The following is a 25,772-nucleotide window of genomic DNA, read 5'->3' as shown; positions in this document are numbered from 1 at the left end:
GTTCATTTTTATCCCCAAGTGGATCTTTAAGAATCCTCTTGTTGAGCCAGTAGCCTTTAGTAATCCAAACTGCTTTGGTTCTTTTGCTTTTTTGGATTTTATGTGATAGACCATCACATAGTTGTGCAGAATTATGTTGATAAAAAAAAAAAAATGTTTTAATACAAATGAAATTTGGCATCCTGCTCTACGCAGTTGTTTTGGTGGCTCTGACTAAAATACAGCAGTTTATTAACTATAATCTTGATTCTTGATAAGATGCCCTTCTTCCTGTGAATAAGATTATTTTAGTATAAAAAAAGACCTTTGGCCCAAATGTCTCACTGCTGGGGAAAAAAAAACTACACAACTTGCTAATAATGATCTCCATGAAGCATGGCGGTGGCAGCATCATGCTGCAGCGATACCTTTCTCCAGCTGATAAAGTAGTGTGAAGATTGTTTCTATTATATCCTTATAGAAAACCTCGAATCACTTTGACTGTATGATCTGGTTGAATTGTAAAGTGCCTTGAGATGACGTGTTATGAATTGGTGCTATATAAATAAACTGAATTGAATTATAGCTTAATGTCATTCTGGAAGAAAACCTGTAGATCGCTTGATGGTGAAAAACTTCCTGCTCTAAAGGCAGCAAAGAGTTTCTGCTAAGTCTAACTGCTCTTTGCTGATTTTCACTTCCTAAAAAACCTCAAAAGTGAAAAAATGGTTCCTTTAGCCTTTTGGCATCTTTCTTGTTAAAGCATCTCCTATCAAAGCATCTGGGGGCTGTAAACTCTGTTACCTTTAAAGCGAGGCTTAAAACATTCATTTAGTGCAAAGATTATATTTGCTGCTCACTCAGGTATACTTTAGTTCTGCTGTAACAGTGTTAGAGAGCTGGCAGATTTCTACTCAGCACCGTAGCCTTAATTCTGCTCTCTATGTGCTGAATGTATTTCTACCCTGTTGATTCTATCATTAACTTTGTCATTTCTTCTAGCAGGTATCCCAGCCGTAGAGTTTTTGTTTTTGTTTGTGTCTCTCCTGCCCTCCAAACCCCCCAACTGGTCAAAAGCAGATGGCTGCCTACCCTGAGTGTGGTTCTGCTGGAGGTGTCTTCCTGTTAAAAGGGAGTGTTTCATCTTGATTCTCTATTGCCTGTTTCTCAGTGCAAGCTCAGGATGGGGGATTGAATCGAATAAAGCGTTCGATGCAATCCGTTGGTCTGCCTTGCTTCTGCAAGGCTGCTAATAGAAATGCAATTATATGGAATTGGATTCAAGCAAATTGAATCAAAAATGTGTTCTATTGGGTTGAACTGAATTCGACTGGATGGATTTGGACTCATATCGAACCTAATCGGAACCTCATTGCCTTGAGCGGACCTCTGTCTTTAATTGGAGCCTTAGAAAATAAACTGAAATGATTTGAAAGAGTTTGTCCTGTTGCTGCACTCATAGAAGAGTTCTGGTTAAACTCCAGGTCTCTTCATGTACACTCATGCCTCTTTATTTACCAATAAATCGATGTCTTTATTTTGAACATTATTAGCAATTTAATTAGCTAAAAATGCTTAAAGAAACACCACTGATCAGTTATTTCTCAATTACTTTCCAGTTTTTAACAACCACAGCAAAGCGGGGACCAGGGAGAGTCCGAGGCCGAAGGCGGGTACACACAGCAGGGACGCCCCCGCTCCTCCACTCCCGCCTCCTCCACCGCCACCTCCACCTCTTCTGAGGGAGCGCAGCGAGCGGGCGGAGGCTCGGGAGCACGCAAGGGAGCTGCAGGCCTTGGCTAGCAGTCGAGGCACCGCCAACGGGCTGCAGTCGAGGAGAGCGGTGGAGGAGCTACGGAAGCAGGTAGAGTTTAGATGAAAACATTGATGCTTCTACCTGAGATGGATCTAACAGGACGGTAGACATGGCGGTCTTATCAGTTTGACGCAGACTGTTTGACCTGGAAAAGGGTAGAACTTTGTGATACCGCTGCTTCCCAAAACTTGAGAATAAACAAAAAGTTTACTTTTTTCAGCTTAAATATAAACTAGATATATTTATCTAGTATATTTATTTAGTATATATTTATCTATGAGTTTATTTTAGTTCAACTAAACTTTTCATGAGACAATTTTCATTTAATCAGAAAATATGACTATTTATCAGTGTTCAACAGTCGGGCTCTTTTAGCCCTGGTTGTCTACTGGTCAATAGTTAAAAAGTCAATCATTGCCATCACAATTTTTCTGTTTGTATCTAAATTGATATAATGCAAAATGTTCCAAATACAGCTTGTAGGGCCTCAGCTATGGTTCAAGAATGGACCGAATTTATCCCAATTGGATGCAACATGCTTCTGATATTTGAAAGAAAGACCTATATCACACTTTGGTTGCTGAGAGAGTTAAATATGAAAATGATAAACTTTATTTTGAATCCAATAAAACGTGGGAGACTTTTTCACTTTAAGGTTTTGGATGTGTTTGCAGACCCCTCTTCTGAAAACTGGGACCTCTTTGTTAATTTCGTAAAAATGTTGCATTTTTATTATATTGCTTAGAGGTGCGAAATTTGAAGATATTAGAGTAAAATAATAGTTATTTTTTTTATTCAAATTTCTTATTCAAATGGGATATTGTATTCTGGTAGAACTTTCCTAAACAACAACGAAAAACTTCACTCTTTTAAATCTAAATCTTATGCGTTTCAGCTGAATTATTTAGTTGTTGACCATATTTAGATTTATTGAGGCACACCTGACCACAATCATCAGAGGTTTTTTTTTGTTGTCAGCAGCTCCTAATTTCTTTTATCCTCCCATCTGCTACATCCTCCGTTCATCTCCCTTTGTGATTTAGTCCAGCTCTTCCTTCCTTCTTCCTTGGCTCTGTCTCTTCCTTCTTTTTCTGCATGTTCTATCCCACCCTCTCTTCCGCCTCCTCTCCTTTTTTTCTCCTCCTTCTCTCCTCCATCCATTGTGTCTGAGAGAGTAATGATTGTGTTTTGGCCTCCCGCGACTGCGGCTATATTTAGTAGCTCTGGCAAAGAGCTGTGAAAATCCTGCCTCCCCTCTCCATGGCACTTAGCGGGTTTCAAGGAACCCCACAAAGTGAAAATGCAGAAAAAGGCCTAACGAAAGCCTCGGTCCAAAAAAAACGGCTTCGTCTCGTCACATTGGCTAATTAAAAGCAACTGTCTGCTAAGGCTCTTTGTTTTGGCTCGCCTTTTTTCTCCTCTACACCTTCTGCATTATGATTTCCCAGCCTTTTAAACGCCTGTCTTCATCCGGTGGTGTCCACTGTTTCATAGTGCAGCTGCTAATGCACACTCGGACTCGTGGTTTATGTTTTAAAGTGGTTGGTATTGTCCAGTAAGAGCAGCAATGAATCTTAATGAGAGCGACTTCCTGCCAAGAAAAACTTTCTACTCTGTTCCTAGCAGCCTGTTGGCACCCAAGTGATCTTTTGATTTATTTTACTCCGTATTCTCTAATCCATCTCTCCCTACCTCCTCTGTCTTTCCTCATCACCACTTTCTGCCCTCCCTAAATGAGCATGAATACTAATCATGTTGATCATGTGAATTAAAAACACATACCAATATTTTTACACACCATGAACTGTGAAAGCACAGGCTCAGAGATACCAAAGGTTAAACCAATACCAACTTTTCTTCCTTCATGAAAATTCTTCATGACTTCTTTGATTATATGTTGACTTACAATTAGCTGGATGTCATGGGGTTCTGTATCGCTTCACACAAGGAAGCAGTATGTTTGAGGTCCATTTAACATCAAATGTTCTTAATCGCCTTACTTGGTGTATGCAAACTTCTTATTTTAAAGAAAGCATTAAATAATTGTCTTTTTATGCAGTTTATTCTAATTTCTGTTTTCAGATGCATATAATTGCAATATCATTGTGTGAAATTTTGATAGCACAAAAAGGCTTTCTGTGAGATCTTGTTTTTGTTGGGTAGAATATTAAAATTACATGATTTAGCTCTTTGCTTGCTAGGGAGGTAGTTGGCCTCCTTTTGTAGATGTCATACAGCAGTAGATGCAGACACCTGATACAGATGATGGTGCAAATGATAGCGAAGATTAGCGTTAGAAAAAATTTATTTACAAAGGAGAACGAAAAGAACGATAACAACTGAATACTTTTTGCATAGATAATATAGGCAATCACATTTCAGTGGCTGGATTTCCTATAATCATGCTCCTCTGGTGTGTGTGCATGAAAGCTTTTGATTTTATTGCAGAAAAAGTTTTAAAGTGCATCAAAAAATCTGTTAAGTGCTTAGCAAAAAAAGAAAAGAAAAATCCAATGACCGTCCAAACGAGTATAACTGCTTTAAACATTAACCGCCACACATAATGAATAGAAAAACCACCATATTTATTTGACTGTCAAAATATAAAGTTTCAAGGCAGATGGCATTTTTTACACTCTTATCTAGAAACATGTGAACTTGAAACCTTTGGAAGCTACATGTTGAAGATTAAAACAGATCCAGTGTGTACAGTGACCTGCTCACATACAAGTATGCCGTTATTATTAATTATTGGTTCAGTTACTCTGACAATTATGCGCTACTTTGATTTTTGTCTATCAAATACATTTTTAAATGAATTACAGTTTGTTTGTAATGCTACACGCTTCCAAAATTTCAAGCAGTTATAAAGCCTTTCCAACGATCAGTTTTACTGTAACCAGATCATCAAAAAGGAAATGTTGAGCAAAACTGCTATTAAAACAGACATTGAAGGACAGACCCAACTAATGCACCACATTAAAGATCATTATTAGCACTGGCTTGTTTTTTTATTCATTGTATCTATTGAAACTTGGAACTTTTTACATTATTTGACTTTTTGGTATTTTTATTCAGAAATCCTAGATTCTTACAAATGATTCATTGAGAAAGTTAGAAGACCAAAAACATTCAAACACAGTATAACTAATTAACATTAGTAAGAGACACAAACTTGATCTGCAAAATGTTGTCACCTACAGAAACATGTAGGAGTTTCTAACGAGATAACATTTTAATGTTGAGCTTCCCTCATTTCCAGGGTTTAATTTCTTTTCTTTTTCTATTCTGTCTGGCTTTTTCTCCTCACCCTTCTCTATGCATCCCCTCCGTCTGCTCCTCCTCTCTGGGCCAACTCCTGCAGATGTTAGCCATAAAAAAAATCTTCCTATAAGCCCTCAGCTGGGCTATAGCAACACATGATGTCATTTAGACCCACCCCCCTTCCTCTCTCTGCCTCTCACATGCAGCCCAAAATCCTTTCTGCTCCAGTTTGTTCATAGATCTTTCTTTTTACTCTTGTCTTGGCCTTGCTGTCCCTCTGAGTCCAAGATTTATATTGCTTTGTGTCCTTTATGTGCTGCTTTGTTTCCTCATTTTCATGCTTTCATACCTACCTCCCTTTCCTCCTTATTTGCCAGACACTATAATTACAGAGAGAAAACAGAGAGCTGCTAGACCTGATCAGAACAGGTCTACTGAGCCACCTTGTGGTGGCAAGTAGAACTGGCAGTGTCCCTCTGATCTGTCAATAAACTGTAGCTTGTTACTTAAAGGGTGTTCCGAACAGGTAGCGGTTCAGTGCTTTCAATATAAATACCAGAAATAGAAATAAAAAATTGGTTTTGTATCTATCCCATAAAACATTTTCCAAAATATCAGGCTAATCTATAAGATACTAATTCAGAATGCTGATAAATCATATCCTCTGTTGTTTAGATTTTTCAACCTTCATCTCACACCTTTTTAAGCACTCCTGTCGTCTTTCCTCTTTCCTTTTCACCCTTTCTTTCTCATCCATTGTGTGCATGTGTGTTAGGAGGAGGGGGAACTGATTGACGGAGGTGGGTTAGGTTTCAGCTCGCCCTTATCTTTTAATGGCCCAGTCTTTGTGTTGGCCCCTGCCACCTGAGACGAACACAATACAATACATGTTCGTTCGTGCACACACACACACACACACACACACACACACACACACAAATTTGAGTGCAACGTAGGAGCTTTTCAAAGGATAACCTGTCAAAGTGCCTATCTGTAGCTTACCTCCTGTGGCGCCGCAGCTGTGATTGATAACTCCATCTTACCCCTCATCCTTCTGCTCAGACTTGTCTAAGCAGCGCTACATAAAGACATTATCGACTATTTGCAAAGACTCAAACTTTTCTTCTTCTTTTTTTTGTTTCCAAAGTATTCTTACTAAGTATTAGGTCTAGAAAAATAATCTGGCAAAGTTTCTTTTGCAGTATTCTAGTCACAGGGCAATGTACAAATTGTGTTTCTGTTGGTTAATTATTAATAATAATTATTACTGGAGTCAAAATGACTCTAAACAAATCATATATAGTATAAAACGAAAAAAACAAAACAAATTAACTTTAGCTCAATATCATCTGCATAAAATGTAAATAAACTTCAAAGTATTAATTAACTGTAAGTCATTAAAACAAATGTGAAAGGCCAAAGATGTTGATGGCGCATTTCTACTCGACCATGATTAAGTCTATCATCTCCTCCTCTGAAATCATCTGATACGCTGCTGCCACCACCAGGAACAAGGGCAGGCTGCAGAGTACCTTTCATTTTGTAGAGTGGGTTATTACCTGCAAAATTCCTTCTCTTTAGGAACTGTATGCTTCCAGGACTTGGAGGCAAGCAGGAGCTCATCTAAAGAGGCTAGTTCAACTGTACAAAATGGTTTACGACTAATACTTTATTTTATGAACAAAACTAAAAATATCAAAGTTCTTATCACTTGTTCATACAATGTAATTGAATCGGAAAGGGTGAAAGAAAGGAAAACCCAGAATTGACAGGAAAGCCATGTAAAAAAAAAAAACGGAATTATGCCTAAGGTTTTATATAAAAGGAAAATAAGAAAAAAAAGAAAACCAGCAGGGTAGAAGTGGCTCTTTGGGGCAATTCCAACCTCTTTTCCCTTCATCCAGACTGGAAATAAGCTACGTATGATATTCTCTGAACATGGAACAGGACAATCATTTTTATTCCCCAAACTCTCATTCAGGCACTTTCAAACACACATTCAAGCAAAGGAAGTAAAAGGCTATTTTTGTGCAGCCAAATGGGAATTTACCCAATCCCAATGACCCCACCTCCCACCTCATCCTGTCTGACCATCTGTTTGTCAAAAAAGCTGTTTCTCAGTTCATGTTTGCCATGTCCTTTCTGTGTTGTCTCTAAACAATTTTTATCCTGTCGTGCTTTGGATTTGTCGTTGTATAAATCATAAAATTGACAGTAAAGGGGGGAATACAACAGCCGATTTGATTTATTTCAGACTTTGTTTGCCGAAAAGAGCTTACCATAAATATCTTGATCTAATTAACCAAACATTTCAATATGCAGATTAAACTGAGAGTTTCTTCATTGTGAAACACCAATATTCCTACAGTTTTACTTTAGGAAAATAATATCGGTGTTTGCATTTCTATGTCTGTGCAGTTTTTTTTTATCTAGTTGACCATATAGCAAAGAAATCGCTTATTCAGACTAACACTAGCTTAATTTTTGAAAAAAAGAAACAAAAAAACTCCCTAATGCTCAGCTAATCTTTTTGCTTTCCTTTCCATCCATCTCAGGTCTCAAAAGTGAATGGGATGACGCGCGCTAGCTCGGCACAAGCTGTCAGTGGTGCCAAAAAGAACCACGACTTACGACTGCCGTCCAAAACTGTGAAGAAGTACACAGCCACCGTGTCCAAGGGCCACGTCACCTACACCAAAGCCAAACAGAAAGAACTGGGCAAGAAAACCAAACTCAGCAGCAGCAACAAACACAACAGCGCCGCCTCGGCATCATCGTCAGCGAACAATCACAATCAGCACAGCCAGCCAGCAGCCAGCAGTAGACTGGCCAACTCAGGAAAAGCAGCGGCACCAGCCCACCACAGCAATGCAAAAACCCGCAAACAGGTGCTACTATCCAACGGGCTGCACAAAGCGGCGGCCAATGGCAGACCCAACGGCAAGCTGAACGGGCAATGGCACAACGCCTCGGCCAAGGAGGAAGGACAGAAACAGTGCCAGCAAGGCCACGGAGAGTGCCCGGGTCGAGAAGGACTGCGAAACTCCAAGCGCCGCCTGGAGGTGGTGCTTAACTCTGTGAGTGCAGGGGTTGTTGCTCAGAAAGGCAAAATAAGTGGCTCTGAGGCCAAAAAGGCCAAGCTTCAGCCTACACCATTGGAGACGCGTAGCAGCAGTAAGAAGTTGGCCAATGAAGAGAAAGCGGCAAAACAGAAAGGCAACCCTACCACTCCGGTTTCTAATGGACACGATTCAGAGAAACCCACCCCCCCTAAACAGACTCAACCTGCTACTCCACTTCCAGCCACTACTCCTACCCCTCAACAATCACCACCTCCTACTACACCAGCAGCCAATGTGGAGCCCGTGAACCAGCGACCCAAGCGTGCATCAGCTGGCAAACTGATGTTGATACGACAAGCACAGCAGCAGCAAAGCAGGTCGCATGGTCGGAGCTCCTCATCCTCCCCCTCAGTAGGACACAATACCGCACCAAACCCTAGTCGAGCCAGCACTACCTCAGACCCTCAACAAACCTCTGTCTCCTCCCCCTCCTCCTGCAACAACTCATCCTCTCTTCCTTCCACCAACCCGCCAGGGCAGATCAAACCAGCAGCGTTGCGGCTTGCAGACCGTGACAAGGAGTGGGAGCGTGAGAAAGAGCTGACACGGCAAAAGGAACGTGAGCAGGAGAAGGAGCGGGAGCGCCAGCGGAGCAAGGCAGAGGGCTGGGCAGCGTTGGGCGATGTGCCTGTCTTCCGGCCAGCTCAGAGGGAGTTTCAGGACCCTCTGGTATACTTGGATGCAGTGAGGGAGCAGGCAGAAGTGGCTGGCATGTGCCGGGTGGTGCCACCACAGGACTGGCGGCCAGAGTGCAAATTGAATGAGGAGATGCGCTTCGTTACACAGGTGCAGAGGGTCCACATGCTGGGCCGACGCTGGGGCCCAAATGTGCAGCGGTTGGCTTGCATCCGCAAGCATCTTAAATCTCAGGGCATTACCATGGATGAGCCACCTGTCATTGGTAAGTAAGGCCATCCCATTAAGATTGATAAAAGGGTTTTGGATTGAGTTATAATCAGGAAAGCACATGTTGTCAATTTTTGAGCATTAAGGAGCAAACATCCCCTGCAGATAGCCGAATAGGAGATGAGCTGTTGATTCTATAGAAGTGAGTTAGACCATGACCGTGGACTTTAAAAAGTGAACATATTGCCTTTTTTAAATTTGATTATTAAAGAAGATTGCATTTAAGTACAAAATAAAACAAAGAATCTTGATAATAAGCAATCTACCAGTTTTTCAGCTGCTCAGCATTTGGAGTTGCCTCTTGTTTGAATCTGGTGAGCGTTTTTGTGGTTCCATCAGCTTTCAGGTTGCAGTTTATAGTAGACTATAACAATATGCAACATTTCTACAAGAAAATATGTCCAATGAAACCAGACTTTACATTTCCTATAAAAATGTCAACAGTTGTTTCTATACATGCTGATGTGTAGCTGCCAAAATGTTATTTTCTTTTTTTTACTAGAGTGTGTTGTGCCATTTATATAGAGCTTAGTTTAAATTAGCTCAGTTTATTGAGTTTTTTTGCAGCTGTTAGCTAGAGAGAGAGAACTGGCACCCATTAGGACGCATTTGAGTGTCTTCCACCAGCCAAAACATCTTGCTTCCCAATGACTTCCTGTAGCATTGCCAATGTACCAGTTCAGCATCTAGAGCCGTTTACATAGCTTTTTGGCATTGTGACGCTCAGCTTTTTTCTTTTTTTTTTCTTGAGTGTGAATTAGCCAAACATAGTGATGTAAGATGATGTGAACTGACAATGTGGAAGCTGGGTCTGATGCTACTTTGTTTAGCAGAGAGTGCATGTTTGAACCTTATTAAGTTGATTGGATTTCAGTTTTGATTCATAACCAGCGGGAATACAGTAAAGATGGTGCTGAGTTGGCTTTATTTATTGTATATGTTAACAAACAACATTTTATAGAAGTCTAAGCTAGCCAGGCAAAGTTAATGTGGAATAAAGAGGTGATTGTCAATTTGTCAAAAATGTAGAGATGCACCAAAAAGGCTTATTTGGCCAATGTTGGCAGAAATAATCTATTCATATTTCTCATTATGAACAACAAATAAAAAAACGTATATTATTTTCAAGTTGTTTTGCATAAAGTAGGTTTTTAACGTCTGTCAATGGGGTGCAGGCAGCATATGGTGTTGAAGAGAAGGACGATATGAAGATATCAGTATTTCCCAATTGACAAATTGTCTTTTGCAGCTCTAAACTGTTAGGATCATTAGAATTGTTAGCTTTATCGACTATAAACCATATATCTTCATATATATTCTATGGAGAATGTCTAATCCTTTATCTTAATGTAAGGGTTTCAACTTCATCCCATTTCCTGACAGAAGATAAAAGCTCACTCTTCCGTAGCCTTAATAAATCCCTGTAATGTTGCTGTATGTATAGTTTTTAAAAATGGCTCCTTGGATATCTAGAATACTGGTGACTTAATTTTAAACCTAAATTTTGAACTTTGAGCCACTTTATAGTGTGCTGCGGTGACTGAACAGTCAGTCAAGAGTTAATATCTTTGGTGCATTTATTGTCCCAGAGCCATTTGACTAATATTATGCATCATAATCAAATTCAGTTAAACCATGTTATGTTATCATTTTTCATTCTGAACAACAATAGCATCCTTAACAACCAGGCACAGAATTGTATTACTTAAAACAAATTGATCTTGCTATTATGAGCATGCAGAACTTTATCCAGCTTCCCTTCTTAATATGGGGCTTTTATACATGATTCACTGCAGAATGTTTGATTTCACTCCAATTCACAAAATAACATTCAAAGTATGTGTCTGCTTTCTCTCTAAATATGTCTGAAACTAGCAAGTTTTGTACTCCATTGATTGTTTAGTTGTTTTTCTGCTTACAAAGGCGAGATTTTGTAGTTTCTGGTTTTGATGATAAAAGTGCAGCTGAAATGTTGTACTAAACTTCAATTTAACGGGTGATGGTGGTTGCATAAAAGTTTTTTGTGAAAAAACTGTCAATAATTACTAATTTCATTGGCATGTTTGAGAGGAGGAGAAATTTTACTATGAATGCTAGATTTATTTTAGCTAAAGAAGGCTAATAGTTCCGCAAACGTGCCGCTAGATTTCATGCTAACCTAATTTTTTTTTTTCCCTTATGCAGGTGGCTGTGAAGTGGACCTGTCACGTTTTTTCCAGCTCATCAATGACATGGGTGGCATGCAGCAGGTGATGGACCTGAAGAAATGGACCAAGCTCGCTGACCTCCTGCGCATCCCCAAGTCAGCGCAGGACCGGCTGGCCAAGCTGCAGGAAGCGTACCTCCAGTACATCCTCTCCTATGACTCTCTTAGTGCTGAGGAGCGACTCCGGCTTCTGGGCGATGTGCTGCAAGAGAAAAAGAACCTGGAGTCCCGGCAGGGCCCCTTGGAAGGCCTCTCGGATTCTGCTGCTCACGCTTTGCCACGTTATGAGCCCAAAAATGGGCTAGTGGGCGGGATCGTCGGAGGGACGACCGGGAACCACCGCACCAACGGAGTGTATCACCGTCTGAAATGTCTGAAGGAGCTGGAGGCTCAGGTCAAAGCGGGCCGGCGCCGGCTCTTCGCTCAGGAAAAACAAGGCAAAGAAGACAGGCAGAATGGAGAGCAGCAGGTGGAGGACGAAAGGGGCATTCTCAGTGACCAGTACAAATGTATTTACAAGGTGAGGATGGAAACAATGCTCTCCTTTCATTCCACAGCATCATATAGAAAAGAGGCATGGAAGAGCATCTTTTTAACAACTCTGCTGTTCTTTCTCCTAAATGCAGATAACAACTCTTATTGTCATTTAAGGGGTCGTTTGTTGGTTTGTCATCAGTAGCAGTGCAGCATGGAAGCATCTGTGAATCTTGCTTCCTTACTGCCACAGCCTTAAGGTTTCTCTTGTGTAACTTGTAGCCAGCTGAAATACACATTTGCGTTATTGTAGCTAATATCCGGTCGGTTTTGGCCACAAAATTAATCTCTGAGCAGTACAAAGTGTGTGTACTGACACAATGAGACGCTTTATTAAGCAAAAACTTTGACCTTGGAAGTCCGGGGGCCAAGACTTCATTGACCCTCCCACTTTAACGACCAACCTCGCTTTTGGTCTCGTTCACACCCTGACAGATAGGAAAACAGAAAGTCACTGTGATAAAACTGCATTTTCTGTCTGAGTTTTATACTTTACCTGCCTGTCTTTTTGTCTTTACTGAATTCTTCATCAGGGAGGAGCAGCTGAAGTGCTGCTGTTATCTTAAATCCCTGCATTACTCGTCAGAGGTTTGGTTTCGTCAACGGGCAAGAAATGCGACATACGGGATCATAACACTGTTAACCATCTGCCATTTCAGTGCTTTTTAGGTTTTATCCTACAAGTTTAAGGCATTCGTTCATTAATGGGGTATCAAGCTCCAGTTATTAGGACCATATCAAGTTGGAGTCATTTGATGAATCTGAAATCTATGGTTGGCCCACATTCTGATTGGGTTTCAATCAGGCTCAATGCTGACTCATTATTTTACTACAAAGATAATGGCGACTACTTAAGTTCTGCACAATTAAGAACCAGTAGTCATTTTAATGGCCTATATTGTTCCTATATTTCAATCTATAGAGCATTTTCTCTAATCCACCAAGATTCAAAGTTACAAATACAGGTTCAAAACGCATTCACTGATATTTGGTTAAATGTCCCTGAGTAAGTTGCAGAGTAACCTCATGCTTATAATATGCCTCAGCTGGCTTGTGATATAATTCAGGCTGAATAACTGGCCTCCCTTCTTAGCAGAATAAATTTCGATTCATTGTTTTCCTGCCACACCTGACTTTTGGGTGAACGCCAAAAATGAATGGCTGCACCACTACAGAGTCTTAATGCTAGACTGCCTATTCCACCACAAAACCTGTTTGAAATTTTATTTGACATCACTGTCCTGATAGAACCCATTATGCTTTACAGTTTTTATAATGTTCCTCTCCTAAATCCTCCATAGATTCATGTCAGTTTTATCTAACAACATAGTCTTTGTCTCAAATGAGCTTAACATTTTTTCTGTAGAGGCCATTTGGTCTGTTTATATAGGCAGCAGCAAATTTGGCATAGAACTACACATTTCCACCTTCTGTTACCCTCATATCTAGTGGTTTGTAAGTTTATTGTCATTCTTAGCAATCTTTTTATCTGAGGTGGACATGGGGTCCAAATAGGGAATGGGATGAAAAACGGGACCTTGCTGACTGCCTATGTAGGTTAAGCAACTCTTTAGTGCTCGTAGTTCCAAATCTGATTTAGAAATTGGATATTCTGACCAAAAAATGGTTTGGGTTGGATAATCCAGACTAGCATTGGGGTTCTGTGTGGGGGTTATGTTAGAGACGGCTCTGTGCTAACTAATTTCAACAGAAAGGTGGTCAACTCTCCAGCCAGAATCTTCCACAGACTTGTTGATGGCTACAAAAAGTGTGTCGTTTGTTTGCAACTTACAAAGAGGCACTTAACCAGATATAGTGGGGTGGATATATGAACCTGTGTGTCTAACTGACTTTGTGCAAATGAGAGAAAATCTACAGTAAATTCCAACTTGTGCTCCCATTTCTTGATTATTTCTGTTTTGGTATAATTTCACCCCAAATGCAAAAGGTCTAATATATCATTAAGTTTTCATGGCATTCATGGTGATGAGTGAATATAAACCTCTGGTAACTATAGCTTCCAGTCTTCAGTCTCCCATTGTAGTTTTACGCATTCTAAGGGGCTCCGTCACTGTTATTGTGTACAGATAGATCCACTATTCCCACCGCTCTCGAAATGTAGGTCAGTTAAAAAAAAACATTCCCCTCACAAAGTGTGCCATTAGCAGCTCTCCCCGTCATTGTTAGTCTTCTTCAGCAGGACCGATTACACACTGTGCATACATTTATGGGTTTTGTAAAGGTAAACGAACAGTTCTTCCACACATGAAGATAACCTTTGCTTTAACTTTTACAGTGCAGCAAACTTCAGTCATCTCCATCCTGGATCTCATTTCATTTATTTCTATCCACCCTTACTTCTAGTCCTTTGGTATCTTCATCCGTCCATATCTGACCTTTTTTTTTTTTTTCTAAAAATCCTGTCAGCAGACATGATACAATAAAATCAGCTTATTAATGTGCAGCTGTTGATTTTAGGGTCTTTAAATTGAAGATTACATTTCATTAATTCTCAAGAGAAAAAAAGTGCTTGACAGGAGTTTAACTATGGTCTCTAAATGCATTGATAGCATTTCTCATTTTATTTTTAATCAAAGTTTATTATTATACTATAATTTGGATTTAGATTATAAAGATTAGATTTGGAAAACCTCAAAAGCAGAATATAAGGTTTATTTAAGCTTGAGGGTGAGACTAGATGAAGGTATTCTGCAGGCGGATTTGTACTTTCAACATGCTCATTAAACGGAATCAAATGGACATCCGTCTGTAAACATAACCACAGTTTTTTATCCATTTTTTTGACTTGTGCAAACATGACGTTTGGAATAAAAGCATTCCTTTACTCATCTTTGATTATATTTTTTCCTTTTGGTTAGCATCTCCTTGGTTTGTTTTCCCCATAAGTGACACACTATCCCTTCCGATAGATAATTTGCCTCTTTTTGCAGGGGAAATCGGTGTCCTTGACCAACTTCTTCAGGATAGCCCGGAACACCATGACCATGTGCTTTAATAAAGAACCTGGTGCTGCTGAGGTTGAGGTAAGCCTTCAAAAACATTACATGAAACAAGGCAAGTTAAGTGAACAGGATTTAGTGGCTAGATTTTACCTGTATCTGTTGGTAAAATGAATGTCAAGCTGCTAAATGGAACCATTCATCACTTAAATATAGGCCTACACATAGTATCCTGGCTTCATGCATTCCTTAGTCATTGCTTTTTCCTTTTTTTAAACAACTTGCAGCAAGAATACTGGAGGATAGTGGAACAGAGAGACGTCCACGTGGCCGTCCACTGTGGAAAAGTGGACACCAGTACACACGGCAGTGGTTTCCCAACAGGAAAATCAGAGCCATTTTCAAAGTAAGCCTTTGTGTTTATTATCCTTAACATTTGGCTGAATGAGAGTGAGCTGCAAAATGAGAGACTTGACACGTTAAAGGTATAGTGGAGGATGTTCTTTTTCCGGGTTGATCATCAAAATAAGTGATCCTCCTAATCGTCAATCATTCTGATGATAAGTTTACGTAACGCCGTCCTACATGCTCGTCCCTGTTTTCACTAACCGATGGTGAGTCTGATATAGTGGATAAATTGCCAATCTTCTTTTGGAAAGTAAGCTCGTATGAGCAATACAAACAGCAACTTTTAAACAGAGCGTGCACGAGGAGAAATGGGCTCATGCACGCTCTCACACACGTTTAATAGACGTTCCTTCTCGGTAGCGGGTACAGGGTTGTGCATGTGCATTTTTTTTTTAAACCGGAGAGGGGAGGTCTTGTAGAAAATTTGCAAAATTCCTCCATTACACCTTTAATAGATTGATGCTGATAATCCCATGGCCTGTTTTAGCTTCTGTCAAATGCATCAGAAGTACAACATTTGAATAAAATATGTACTCCACACCAACACATATATGCCTTCTAATGCAGAAAAATTAGCAAACTTTTTTAAATAACTCCCAAGCATTACCTTCTTTCTGCCAGATTATAAATTTTTTATAGACTCATCAGAAAACTGTCATAGCTCTAAGACTCCATGCGTACTGCACATGTACAAACACTGTATTGAGTCAGTCCAACTCAAATACTAATAAAACCTTAATGACCTGGTAATAACTTTGCTTCATCTCATGTTTTGCCAGGCAGATGCTCTGCAACTATTGAGAAGGATTCTGTTGCCTCAGCATGACAAATACATGCAGTGTTTCTATAAAGCATGCTCTGGCATCCTTAGGGGCTGCACATAGATTTGTTTAAAACATTAGGATATTAGATTCAGGTCCTATGGGAGGAAAAAGTGAAACTAACCTTCGACATGTCATGATTAAAGTCTAGGGGTGGAACACTATGAATTTTACGTCCCATCTTCAAGGATAATTTGCCAAAATGTCTGAATATCCTAAGGTTTAGAGCTGCTTAAAATGTTTTTTTTTAATATTCCATATTGCACAGCTGAATAGGAAGCAGTGTGATAGCAGCTCTGTGCCTCTCTGCCCACTAGAGAAAACCAAAATTAATCTTTGAAATTATTCCCATATTTATTTCATAGGAAAATATTACGAGGAAATAAGTATTTAATCAGAGCAACAGAATAAATGAAAAAAGGACCGAATGGATGCAATATCTGGTTGCCTTTTATATTTATGGTGACATTCCTTCCTGCTGTACACAACAATAAGAGAGAAGACCAGCTGAAAGAACTTTAATGAGATGTAGTCACCTAAATCTCAAACATAGAACACTCAGTATAATGTAATGATAGAAACGTTTGAGAAAAAGTTTGGTTAGTATCAACTATGAGCTTTATAAATGTGTGCTATCCATGCATTTTTCAACTTAATAAAATAAACTTTACAGCCTTTCAGCCATTAGTATACTACCTAGTAATATATATATATATATAAAAAAATATTTAACTGCTGCGCTCCACAGTCAGCTATGTTTAGTCTCTGCAAGGAAAGATTGTTTCTAAAGAAAGAGAACCTTAGATCTTACTCTGCATTCAGTGCTTTAATAGACCTGGCAAAGGACTAACTGTTGCATTCATTCGATCATTAAAATGTCTGTAAATTGTGATGCATTCTCTCTAAATCTCTGAGTGTGACAGGAATGCACATAGAGAAATTTAATTTAGGAGTTTTAACAACCGATCACTCAAATGTAATTTTTCCATCTTTTCTCAGACATGGATGGAACCTCACTGTCCTCCCCAATAACTCTGGATCCATACTGAGGCATCTGGGTGCTGTGCCTGGTAAGCTATGTCCATTATTAGCTGCATCTTCGCAGAGGTTGTCTATTCCTTGTTTTGCCGTCTACTCAACAGTCAGTAATACTTGTTATTTCTTTCTGTTTTTTACAGGGGTGACTATTCCCTGGCTAAATATAGGCATGGTCTTTTCTACCTCATGCTGGTCTCGAGACCAAAACCGCCTTCCATATATTGATTACTTACACACTGGTGCTGATTGCATTTGGTAAGCATCACTGGCCTGTCTTTAAAATTCGCCATGTCATGGTAATCCTGTATATTTTTATGGATAAATGCTGTGTTTTCTGGTAGGTATTCTGTCCCTGCTGAGGAGAAGGCCAAGCTGGACAAGGTGGTCCATACACTGCTTCAAGCCAATGGCACCCCAGGACTAGAAATGCTGGAGAAGAATATTATGGTGAGTGCTGTCAGTGTGGCTGGAGTTTCTTAACCTTGGTTGGTAAAGCACCTGTGTATATATTTGTGGAAATTGTGAAGCACAGTTAGTCCTTTAATAAATTAATCAATAATCTGGGAATAGATTTTAGTTTGTTGGAGATATGAATAAATATGTGTTGCTTCTATATCTTGTTTTGAACAAGTGTTCTGTCTGTCTTTTCTTTAACCCTTCAGATTTCTCCAGAGGTGCTGTGCCGCGAAGGCATCAAGGTTTACCGTACAGTCCAGCGGAGCGGTCAGTTTGTGGTCTGCTTCCCCGGTGCCTTTGTCTCTAAAGTGTGCTGTGGCTACAGCGTGTCTGAGACCGTGCACTTCGCCACGCCACACTGGATGAACCTGGGTTACCAGGCTGCAAAGGTCAGTCCATGAAGCAGGATGCAAACAGTAGAAAGACATATATGTCAGATTTGAACAGAGATGCATAGTTGCCTGTTTGTTTGATCTGAGGAAATCGTTCGAACTGAAACATTAGCTTGTTCTGTTCATAGGCTTCATTTATGAGGATTTACAATGGAGTCAATCTGCCTCCGTCTGCAGAGTAGTTGGTTTGCAATCAGGATTTTACCTTATTTACACTAATCCAATGTCTTAACACATGGATGAGATTATAGCCAGATAAGTGCTAAACCCAAGGATTAGGATCAATATTTATTTTCTTTTCTAGAAAATATTTTTTGTTCTCTTAAAAAGATTGCAATAACATTCCCATCGCTTGAATGTCTGTCTGTCAAAGGTGACATTTTCACTAAGAAAAGTTCCTTTAGATCAGTACAATAAAATGTGTTAATTGGAATTGATATATAATTGACGCTTATCTTAATTTTGTCCAGGACCTGAAATTTCGTTGTATAGCCAAGCCCTTCTCCATGGAGAAGCTACTGTATCAGATCGCCACCGCAGAGACCAAGAGGGACAACGGCCTTCTCCTCTCCACCATCTCCGCCCTACTCAAAGACCTCAGGCAAGATGATACACAACCACTGCGAAAGTGAAAATATCTCAAAACAATTAATGACCCCTTAAAAGGTTTAAAATAAAGAAAAATAAGGTTAACATGTGAGCATATAATTTGATTGTGTGCTAACTTATTATATAATTGTTTAAGTACTTTTATCAAGATTTTTTTTTATTAAAGATATGTAAAAATGTGACTAATGAAAAGAACAGTAAATTCCACTGACAAGATAAGATAGACTTTATTGATCTGGAGAAATTCACTTGTCACATCGACTCAATAGTGAAACAATGTGCCAAAAGGAGAAAAAGGTTTGTGGGGTATATACAGAGAGTTATTTTACAGGGTAATAAATAAGGATTGCACATAAGTTATTGCAGTTATAGTGCCGCATCGTAAAGTCTGAGGAATATCAGGTGAATTTTCCTTCCATTATTACAGTTGTAGTGTAGTTTTAAGATGTATTTATCATTTAATAAATAGACTGAGTAAAGAAAAAACTAAATTTATGATGCCATATATTAGATAAACATGAAAACCTTCTGATATTCCATTAAGAATAGTAAAACCAGTAGAAACTGTGTAATGGAGAGTTTTTATCAGTGTTGAAGCTGCAGCTGTTGCTTGTAAAGACCAGACAGAATGTGTGTATTTTCATCATTATCTCATCAAATTATAATTTGATTATATTTAAATATTTTGCAACTACTCCTAGCAAATGTCCACCTCCTTCCTGTTCGCTCAGCGAGGTCTCATCCAAACATTGTCTGATTCTTCTCTGTGCTGAACCTGTTTACCTTTCATCCTACAGGAACATAGAGTTGCACCAACGTCAGGAACTTTTTAAGGCGGGTCTGTTATCCTCTGCCAGGTATGGCACACATGATGGCAACTTTGGGCCTGTCGATGGGCGCAAGAAGCCCCGTGGGAAATGGCTGGCACTGGAGTCCTTAGAGAGACGCTGCCAAATCTGTCAGCACCTGTGCTACCTGTCCATGGTAAGAGAACATTTTTTTATTTTAATGTGAAGGTTGGCAAACCTTCCTGCTGCTCCTTGGTTTGTTTTCCTGGTGACCATATTGGTCTTATCGTCCATCTCTGCAGGTGGTTCAGGAGACAGACAATGTGGTTTTCTGTCTGGAGTGTGCACTACGCTATGTGGAGAAGCACAAGTCCTGCAGGGGCCTGAAGATGATGTATCGATATGATGAGGTAAAATGTTCTCTCCATGTCCACAAGAGGGCAACATCAACTTAAGAATTTGGAAGTGAGAGCAGGGATCACATGCGTTTTGTGTTTTTTGAAAGCTTTGTAGGTTTATTACAGACTTATTTATCGTTTTATTATATTTTTAATACTATTTATTTAATGTATGTTTAGGGCTTGATGAAAAATCAATTATTTGGATGGTTAGGATTTTACATTTTTAATGTGGAAAATTAAACTTTCCAAAATGTGTCCCCCTTTGTGGCCTCAACACTTGATCAGGGTTTATTTTGCTCGACTTTCTGTGTCTCTGAGGTGTTAAAGCCCAGGTTGCTGTGATGGGAGCCATTAGCGCTTCTGCAGTATTGTCTCTGCTTCATCTCCTCTCCCTGTTCCTCATGTTGACAATACTCCATAGATTCCTGTAGGGGGTTCAGGTGCTTTTCTAATAAAGTTCAATGACACCATGGCCTTTAATCATAGTATCTTGTGAATTCTCCCCCTAAGCTCTACAGGGGATTTTTTTTTCGGAATTCCATAAAATCCTTTCCCCTGCATGTTTTCCTTCCACTAACTACTTATTATGCTATGCTGAAACACCCCACCATGGACCCTTACTGGCTTACACCTTGTGTAAGGCATCACTGACTGACTGCTGGACAACTGTCAGGATGCTTCAGGAACGTGCAGGCCCCAAAATACCTGTTTAAAACAATCCGTTCTGATGCCCAGATTTAGATTTTAAAAATCTTTAAGATATTTTTTCATTTGCACTTCATCATTTTTTCTGCATTAAAAGACCAATTTTCTGCCATTTCTTTCCTGCTCAGGAGCAAATCAACAGTTTGGTGAACCAAGTGTGCGGACGGGCCATGTTAAAGAACGGAGGAGTCGGCATCGGAGGAGGAGGGGCCGTCATCGTCGGCGGAGGAGGAGGAGGGGGGGACTCTTGCCACACGCTAAGCCCTGCCAAAGCATCACCAGCCAAGCGGGGCCCCCGGAAGCGCGCCACTGTAGAGGTGTCCCTGGCCCGCCTGTCCTCCATCCACATGCCGAAGGCGGCGGCCGTCTCCTGAAGCGGAGCGAGGTTCTTCTCCAACCTTCTACTTCTGTTTAGTTTCTACATTAAGAAGGATCACTATCAGCCTCCCCCCCCCACACCCCCCTAAACTGAGCTCAGTCTCCATTTCACTCACCTCTCTTTTAGTGACAGCTTGTTTCTGGAAACAGGAAAATAAAAGCAAAGCAAGATGTCTTTTTTGCACTAGTGTGAAAGAAGAATTAGTTTTTATCTTGAGTGATATTTTTTTATTTTGTTTTATGTAGTCCCCCCCCCAATCCCCCCACAAACTCGCTCAGAATCAACAGTACAAGCATTAACATACAGAGAAAGACTCAGCAGGGCCCCATTTTTAACCCTTCCATCCTTAGAATGGGTTTCATTTTTCTTGCATCACTAGATCTTGAGACTGAACCCCCCCCTCCCTGGAATGAAATGGACGCCCCTCCACACCCTTTTTGATTTGTTCCTCCAGATGATCTTGTTTAGTAGTTACCCAAAGTTTCTCTCTCTGTCCTCGATTGTGAGGAAGACGAGTCCTATTATTGAATTTTCTGAGTTTTGGGATGCATTTCCTGCAGATTTTTCTCTAAAGGAAGTGATGCAAGGTTTAAAAACTTGAAAGACGATGTTGGTTGCTACATTTTATTTTTTAACTTCTATTTCAAATCTTTAGCTTTTGTTTTCTAGGTTTGCTTTTGTTTTTCCTTGTATTTTATTTTATGTTTTTTTTTTTGTCTGTCGGTGGAAGTGAGCATAGCGTGCTTCACTTCCATGTCGACACAGAGGGATCTCCGGTCAGACGTCATCGGTGCCTGACTCTTGGCAAGGAGACTCCTTTTATTGGTGCTGTTGGTAAAAATTACTGTATAACAACGCAAAAAGTAAAAAAAAAAAAACAAGAAAAAAAAATAAAAAAAGTTTGAGGGGGCTGTTGGCGCCTGCTCCCCCCCTCTCCCTACAGGTCAGAAAGGCTTTCAGGCTTTTCTGGTTCTAGATGTGCAATCGTGTTAACATTCCATTCTTCCAGTCCTCTTGTTTCATCTGTACCAGTAAACATTAATTATTATATTATTTAGTTGTTTTTTTCCCCCCATTTGTTGAGCTGATGTTTTATCTCAAGTAGAGCCACTAGTTAATGAGTGTAAAATGTGAAATATACATTTTTCTTTCTTTGCTTTTTGCCTTTTGTTCCCCCCTTTTTTTCCCCCACCAGATACACAAGTAATTTTTAGAGAGAAGAAAAAGTCCAATACAAACAAACGTCAACTTTTTTGTACATATATCCTGTAAATTTCTTTAAATACTTGAGCCTTTTTTTTTCCTGAGGTTAAGTAAGAAAGAAAAGGAAGGAGAAGAATGCAGAAGAGAGTTTTCCAGAGAGGAGAGTGCTTGATGAAGAAAAAGCCTTACAATTCCCTTTCTTCATCTGTGTGAGTTTGATGCTTACAGGGTTTTGCTCTGGTAAATGTGTATAAAAATTTTAAGTGCTGCTTATATCATTAAGAAAGAAGATATCGAGTAGCCAATGATTGCCCCCACCCTCACACACACACACACACACACACACACCCTACACTCACCCCCCTCCCATTCTTCTTGAACCTAGTTTTGTTTGTTTAGCTTTACTTTTTTAAAGAAAAGGGAAAAAAAGATATGTTGACAAAAAAAGGGGTTTTTACATTTTCATTACTGAAAATTCAACAAAAATGTAGTAGCTACTCATGTTGCACTGAGCTTGCCAGTGGTGACTGTCAAGGAAAAATCCTATAATCCAGTTTGTCGGTATTTGTCCCTTGCAGAAGACTGAACTGTTTTAGGACTATTTAAAGAAATACCAAGGTGTTTTCAGCTTAAAAAGTGGTTGTCAAGTTTTTATGGCCTTACAATATATTTTATTCTTACGGGGTTTTTTTTTTGTTTGTTTGTTTTTTTGTTTTATTGCTTAGTTCTCGTTGGTTTTTCTTCCATTTTCTACAGTACAAACTACTTGCTCACAATGGGATATCTGGTGACTTAATTTATTAAAGCCGCTTGTCTGCCTTTCCTCTCATTGGGAAAGAGTTTCATGTTGGTTATATTTACAGTTTTTTACTTTTGCAGTTTGTACTTAAGGTTTAATAAAAACTTACAGACAATTCACTGTCAGTACTTTCCAACCTACCTGTGTCTTGGTTCTTTGTGTCGGGATTTTTCATGTCTAAACCGATTTTACTGCCTTCAAATTTTTATGCATCTGTTTGAAGTTCAGCGACATTTAAATGGAGCCTAATATTCCATAATTACAAAGACATTCATATCTTCAAATTGAGTTTTTCTTGCTTAATTTAACATGTGTAATAAAGAAGGAAATCACAAACATCTGGATTAATTTCATATGAAAACTGTCATTTATTTATGTCAAATGGCCAGAAGAACCAAAGTTCAATAAATTACTACGATTAATCTTTAAATCTGATCATTTAAAATGAAGGTAATTGTTAGCATACATTTATTGATTACATTTTAGAAGTTTTGGGAGAAAATTTTAATTTGAATTGATACAAACCTGCCTTTAAATATTTGCTTGTGCTGCTATTAAAATGGTGAAAGAATATAAATTCATTGAGTGCAATTTAGCAAACCCTTACATCTGATAGGTTAACCTGGACAGAAAAACTGCAAAAACATCTGAAAATCCAGATTTTTAAGCTAATTTTACGACTGCAGTGACATTGAACTACAAGAGAGACATATCAGCTACCCAGACCTTAAAAAAGGAAATCAGTTCAAAACACGAACAGATAAAAAGTTGCCAAAAACGTATATTTTGGTTGACAAAAGCTAAATAGTTAAAATGCAGACACTAGGAAACCAGCAGCAAAATAAGATGTCCTCTTATGAGCTATAAAGTAAACAGAAACCCACTCACTCCATTAACATGCAATGTTTGTCAGCTGCCCCAGTAGCTCTTTAAACTTTAAAGCGTACTGAGTTTCACTGTCGCACATCAGCTTTGACTGTTTACTATGCAAAATAAACCCACACAGAAACTTTGGGCCTCCAAGACTTTTACTCTGACTGTTGTGTTTGTAATAATGTCTTACATCTCTGGCGAAAAACCGAAGAAATTATACTTGCACAGTAAAGAAAATTTGCGGTCTAAAAATGTCTGTATCCATTCATGCAGGACAGTCCATCAAATTAAAGGGGAGTGGCGCCCTACTTTAGGGCATAGAGCTTGCAATATTGAGGTGTTGAGTTCGAAACCCACTCCCAGAGACTGCCACTCTGGGTATATGAGCAAGACCCCGATTGATCCCCAGACGCCCCATGATTGCAGCCCATTGCTCCCCAAAAAAATGCTCAGAGGAAACCCGATTCTCTCTTGAGCAGAAACCTTTATTAACAAGTCAGCAAAATTAAACAGAGGGAAAGAAAAGGAAGGGATAATGTATTCATGTTGCACAAATTTGAGCATATCTTGACCAAAAAACAAAACAAGGATTGGGATACGATTTAACCTTCAGGCTAAGGTTCAGCACACAGTCCAGGATGGAAACTTGGTCCCACTTTAGAGGACATATGTCAAAAATGTCAGACTATGGATAATAATTTATCTGAGCATGTGTCCATAAAATAAGTGCAACATTTACAAGGTTGTCAGTAGTACAGTCACTGGAATACAAGTAGAAATTTGACACATTAAAATCGTAAACATTAGTCTGATAATTAATTTCTGTATAGAAAGTGAAAACTTCTTGTAACCCCTGCAGCTCATGAATCAGCTCTATTTGTCTAAATTTGACCTAAAATTGAATTTATACCAGCACAGAAATGGATTTCATTTAATCTGTTTAAACAAAGGGTTATGGATTCTTTTACTCAATCGGGACACACATCCTGCAAGGATGAGCTACAAAAAGTAAAGCTGCATGTGGTTGTTTTTACCAATTTAACAGCAAGGCTGTAGATTTGTCTTTAAATATAGGTGATTAAGAGAAATATGGCTTAGCTTTTTAAACTAGTTTGTTTCTAATAAAGGAAGTTCAGCATTTCACAATTCTCCTGTGGCTTTAGGTAGTTTATTTCATTAAAACACAGGAGGTAAAAACACTGTTATATACTTAGTAAAAGTTCCAACAATGAAAGAACAGCTTCAGGATTTATACACAATAACATTACCTTCAAGCAGACATGGCCCTAGTTAGTTTATTTGCTTTATCAGGAGGTTTTGTTCACAGATGGAGAACATCAGGATTCTCACAAATCCTCTGATCCAGATTTTAATGTTATTTTGGATTTCTCTTGAACGTTTTTAGAACATTTAAGAAAAGGACAAAGCAAGGTTTTGATTGGTGGTGTCCTATTGCGGCTATCCATTTCAGATTCTATATTACTTAGATTTTTGAAATAAAAGTAGTTCTATTTAAAGCATCATCTTTGATCATTTCTGCCTTTATTCATTTTGTGATTTTACTTTCATCTTCCTCAGTTTAAGAACCACTGTTGTGTTAAAATTATTTTTATTCATCATGTGGTCTATGGAGATTCAACCACTAAAATACTGATGGCTAAAATAATGAACTGAATTTGTAAGGGTAGCAAATCAGAAACAATATAATCTAAAACTAGTTGCATCTGAAAAAAAATATAAATAAAAAAATGATTATGTTAAACTATAATATAGTTTCCTGTCAGAGAGATATTAATTTTGTTTACTACTGTCCTCACTATTATTTACAGCTAATGAAAACCCAAAATAGAACTTCTGAAGATTGTAATATTAGATAAGACCAATAAAAACCTATATTTCACACAGAAATGTTTTAACCCCCAACCAACCCCCTCCCTCTCTGTCTCTCTCAATATAATTGATAGATATGGTAATGGTTTAAATAGTGCTGGATCCAAGCATATTAAATAACATTTAGTGGAAGTAAAAACTGCAGCAGAACATTTATAAATTGCAACTTTAAAAGGATCTTCTAAATCCCCCAGACGGATCTTATGATTTCATCCATGCCACT

At 39.0% G+C, this 25,772-nt stretch overlaps 1 protein-coding gene across 1 annotated transcript in view; it reads left to right on the top strand.

Moving 5' to 3' along the window:
- jarid2 (jumonji and AT-rich interaction domain containing 2) overlaps positions 1-22,926 on the top strand; it is a 113,019-nt gene extending 90,093 nt beyond the window's left edge. The window contains exons 6-18 of the mRNA XM_015379624.1: positions 1,599-1,843; positions 7,615-9,082; positions 11,272-11,813; positions 14,779-14,871; positions 15,075-15,193; positions 17,016-17,086; positions 17,195-17,309; positions 17,396-17,501; positions 17,717-17,899; positions 18,373-18,503; positions 19,309-19,495; positions 19,602-19,709; positions 20,534-22,926. Coding sequence (XP_015235110.1) covers positions 1,599-1,843; positions 7,615-9,082; positions 11,272-11,813; positions 14,779-14,871; positions 15,075-15,193; positions 17,016-17,086; positions 17,195-17,309; positions 17,396-17,501; positions 17,717-17,899; positions 18,373-18,503; positions 19,309-19,495; positions 19,602-19,709; positions 20,534-20,779 — 3,614 coding nt within the window. The 3' untranslated portion in view covers positions 20,780-22,926. The remainder of the gene's footprint in view (positions 1-1,598; positions 1,844-7,614; positions 9,083-11,271; positions 11,814-14,778; positions 14,872-15,074; positions 15,194-17,015; positions 17,087-17,194; positions 17,310-17,395; positions 17,502-17,716; positions 17,900-18,372; positions 18,504-19,308; positions 19,496-19,601; positions 19,710-20,533) is intronic.
- Positions 22,927-25,772: the final 2,846 nt, after the last annotated feature.

Source organism: Cyprinodon variegatus, unplaced genomic scaffold, assembly GCF_000732505.1.
Source record: "Cyprinodon variegatus isolate N-32 unplaced genomic scaffold, C_variegatus-1.0 Scaffold196, whole genome shotgun sequence".
NCBI classification, from domain to species: Eukaryota; Metazoa; Chordata; class Actinopteri; order Cyprinodontiformes; family Cyprinodontidae; genus Cyprinodon; species Cyprinodon variegatus.
This window is presented reverse-complemented; position numbering and strand designations above follow the sequence as displayed.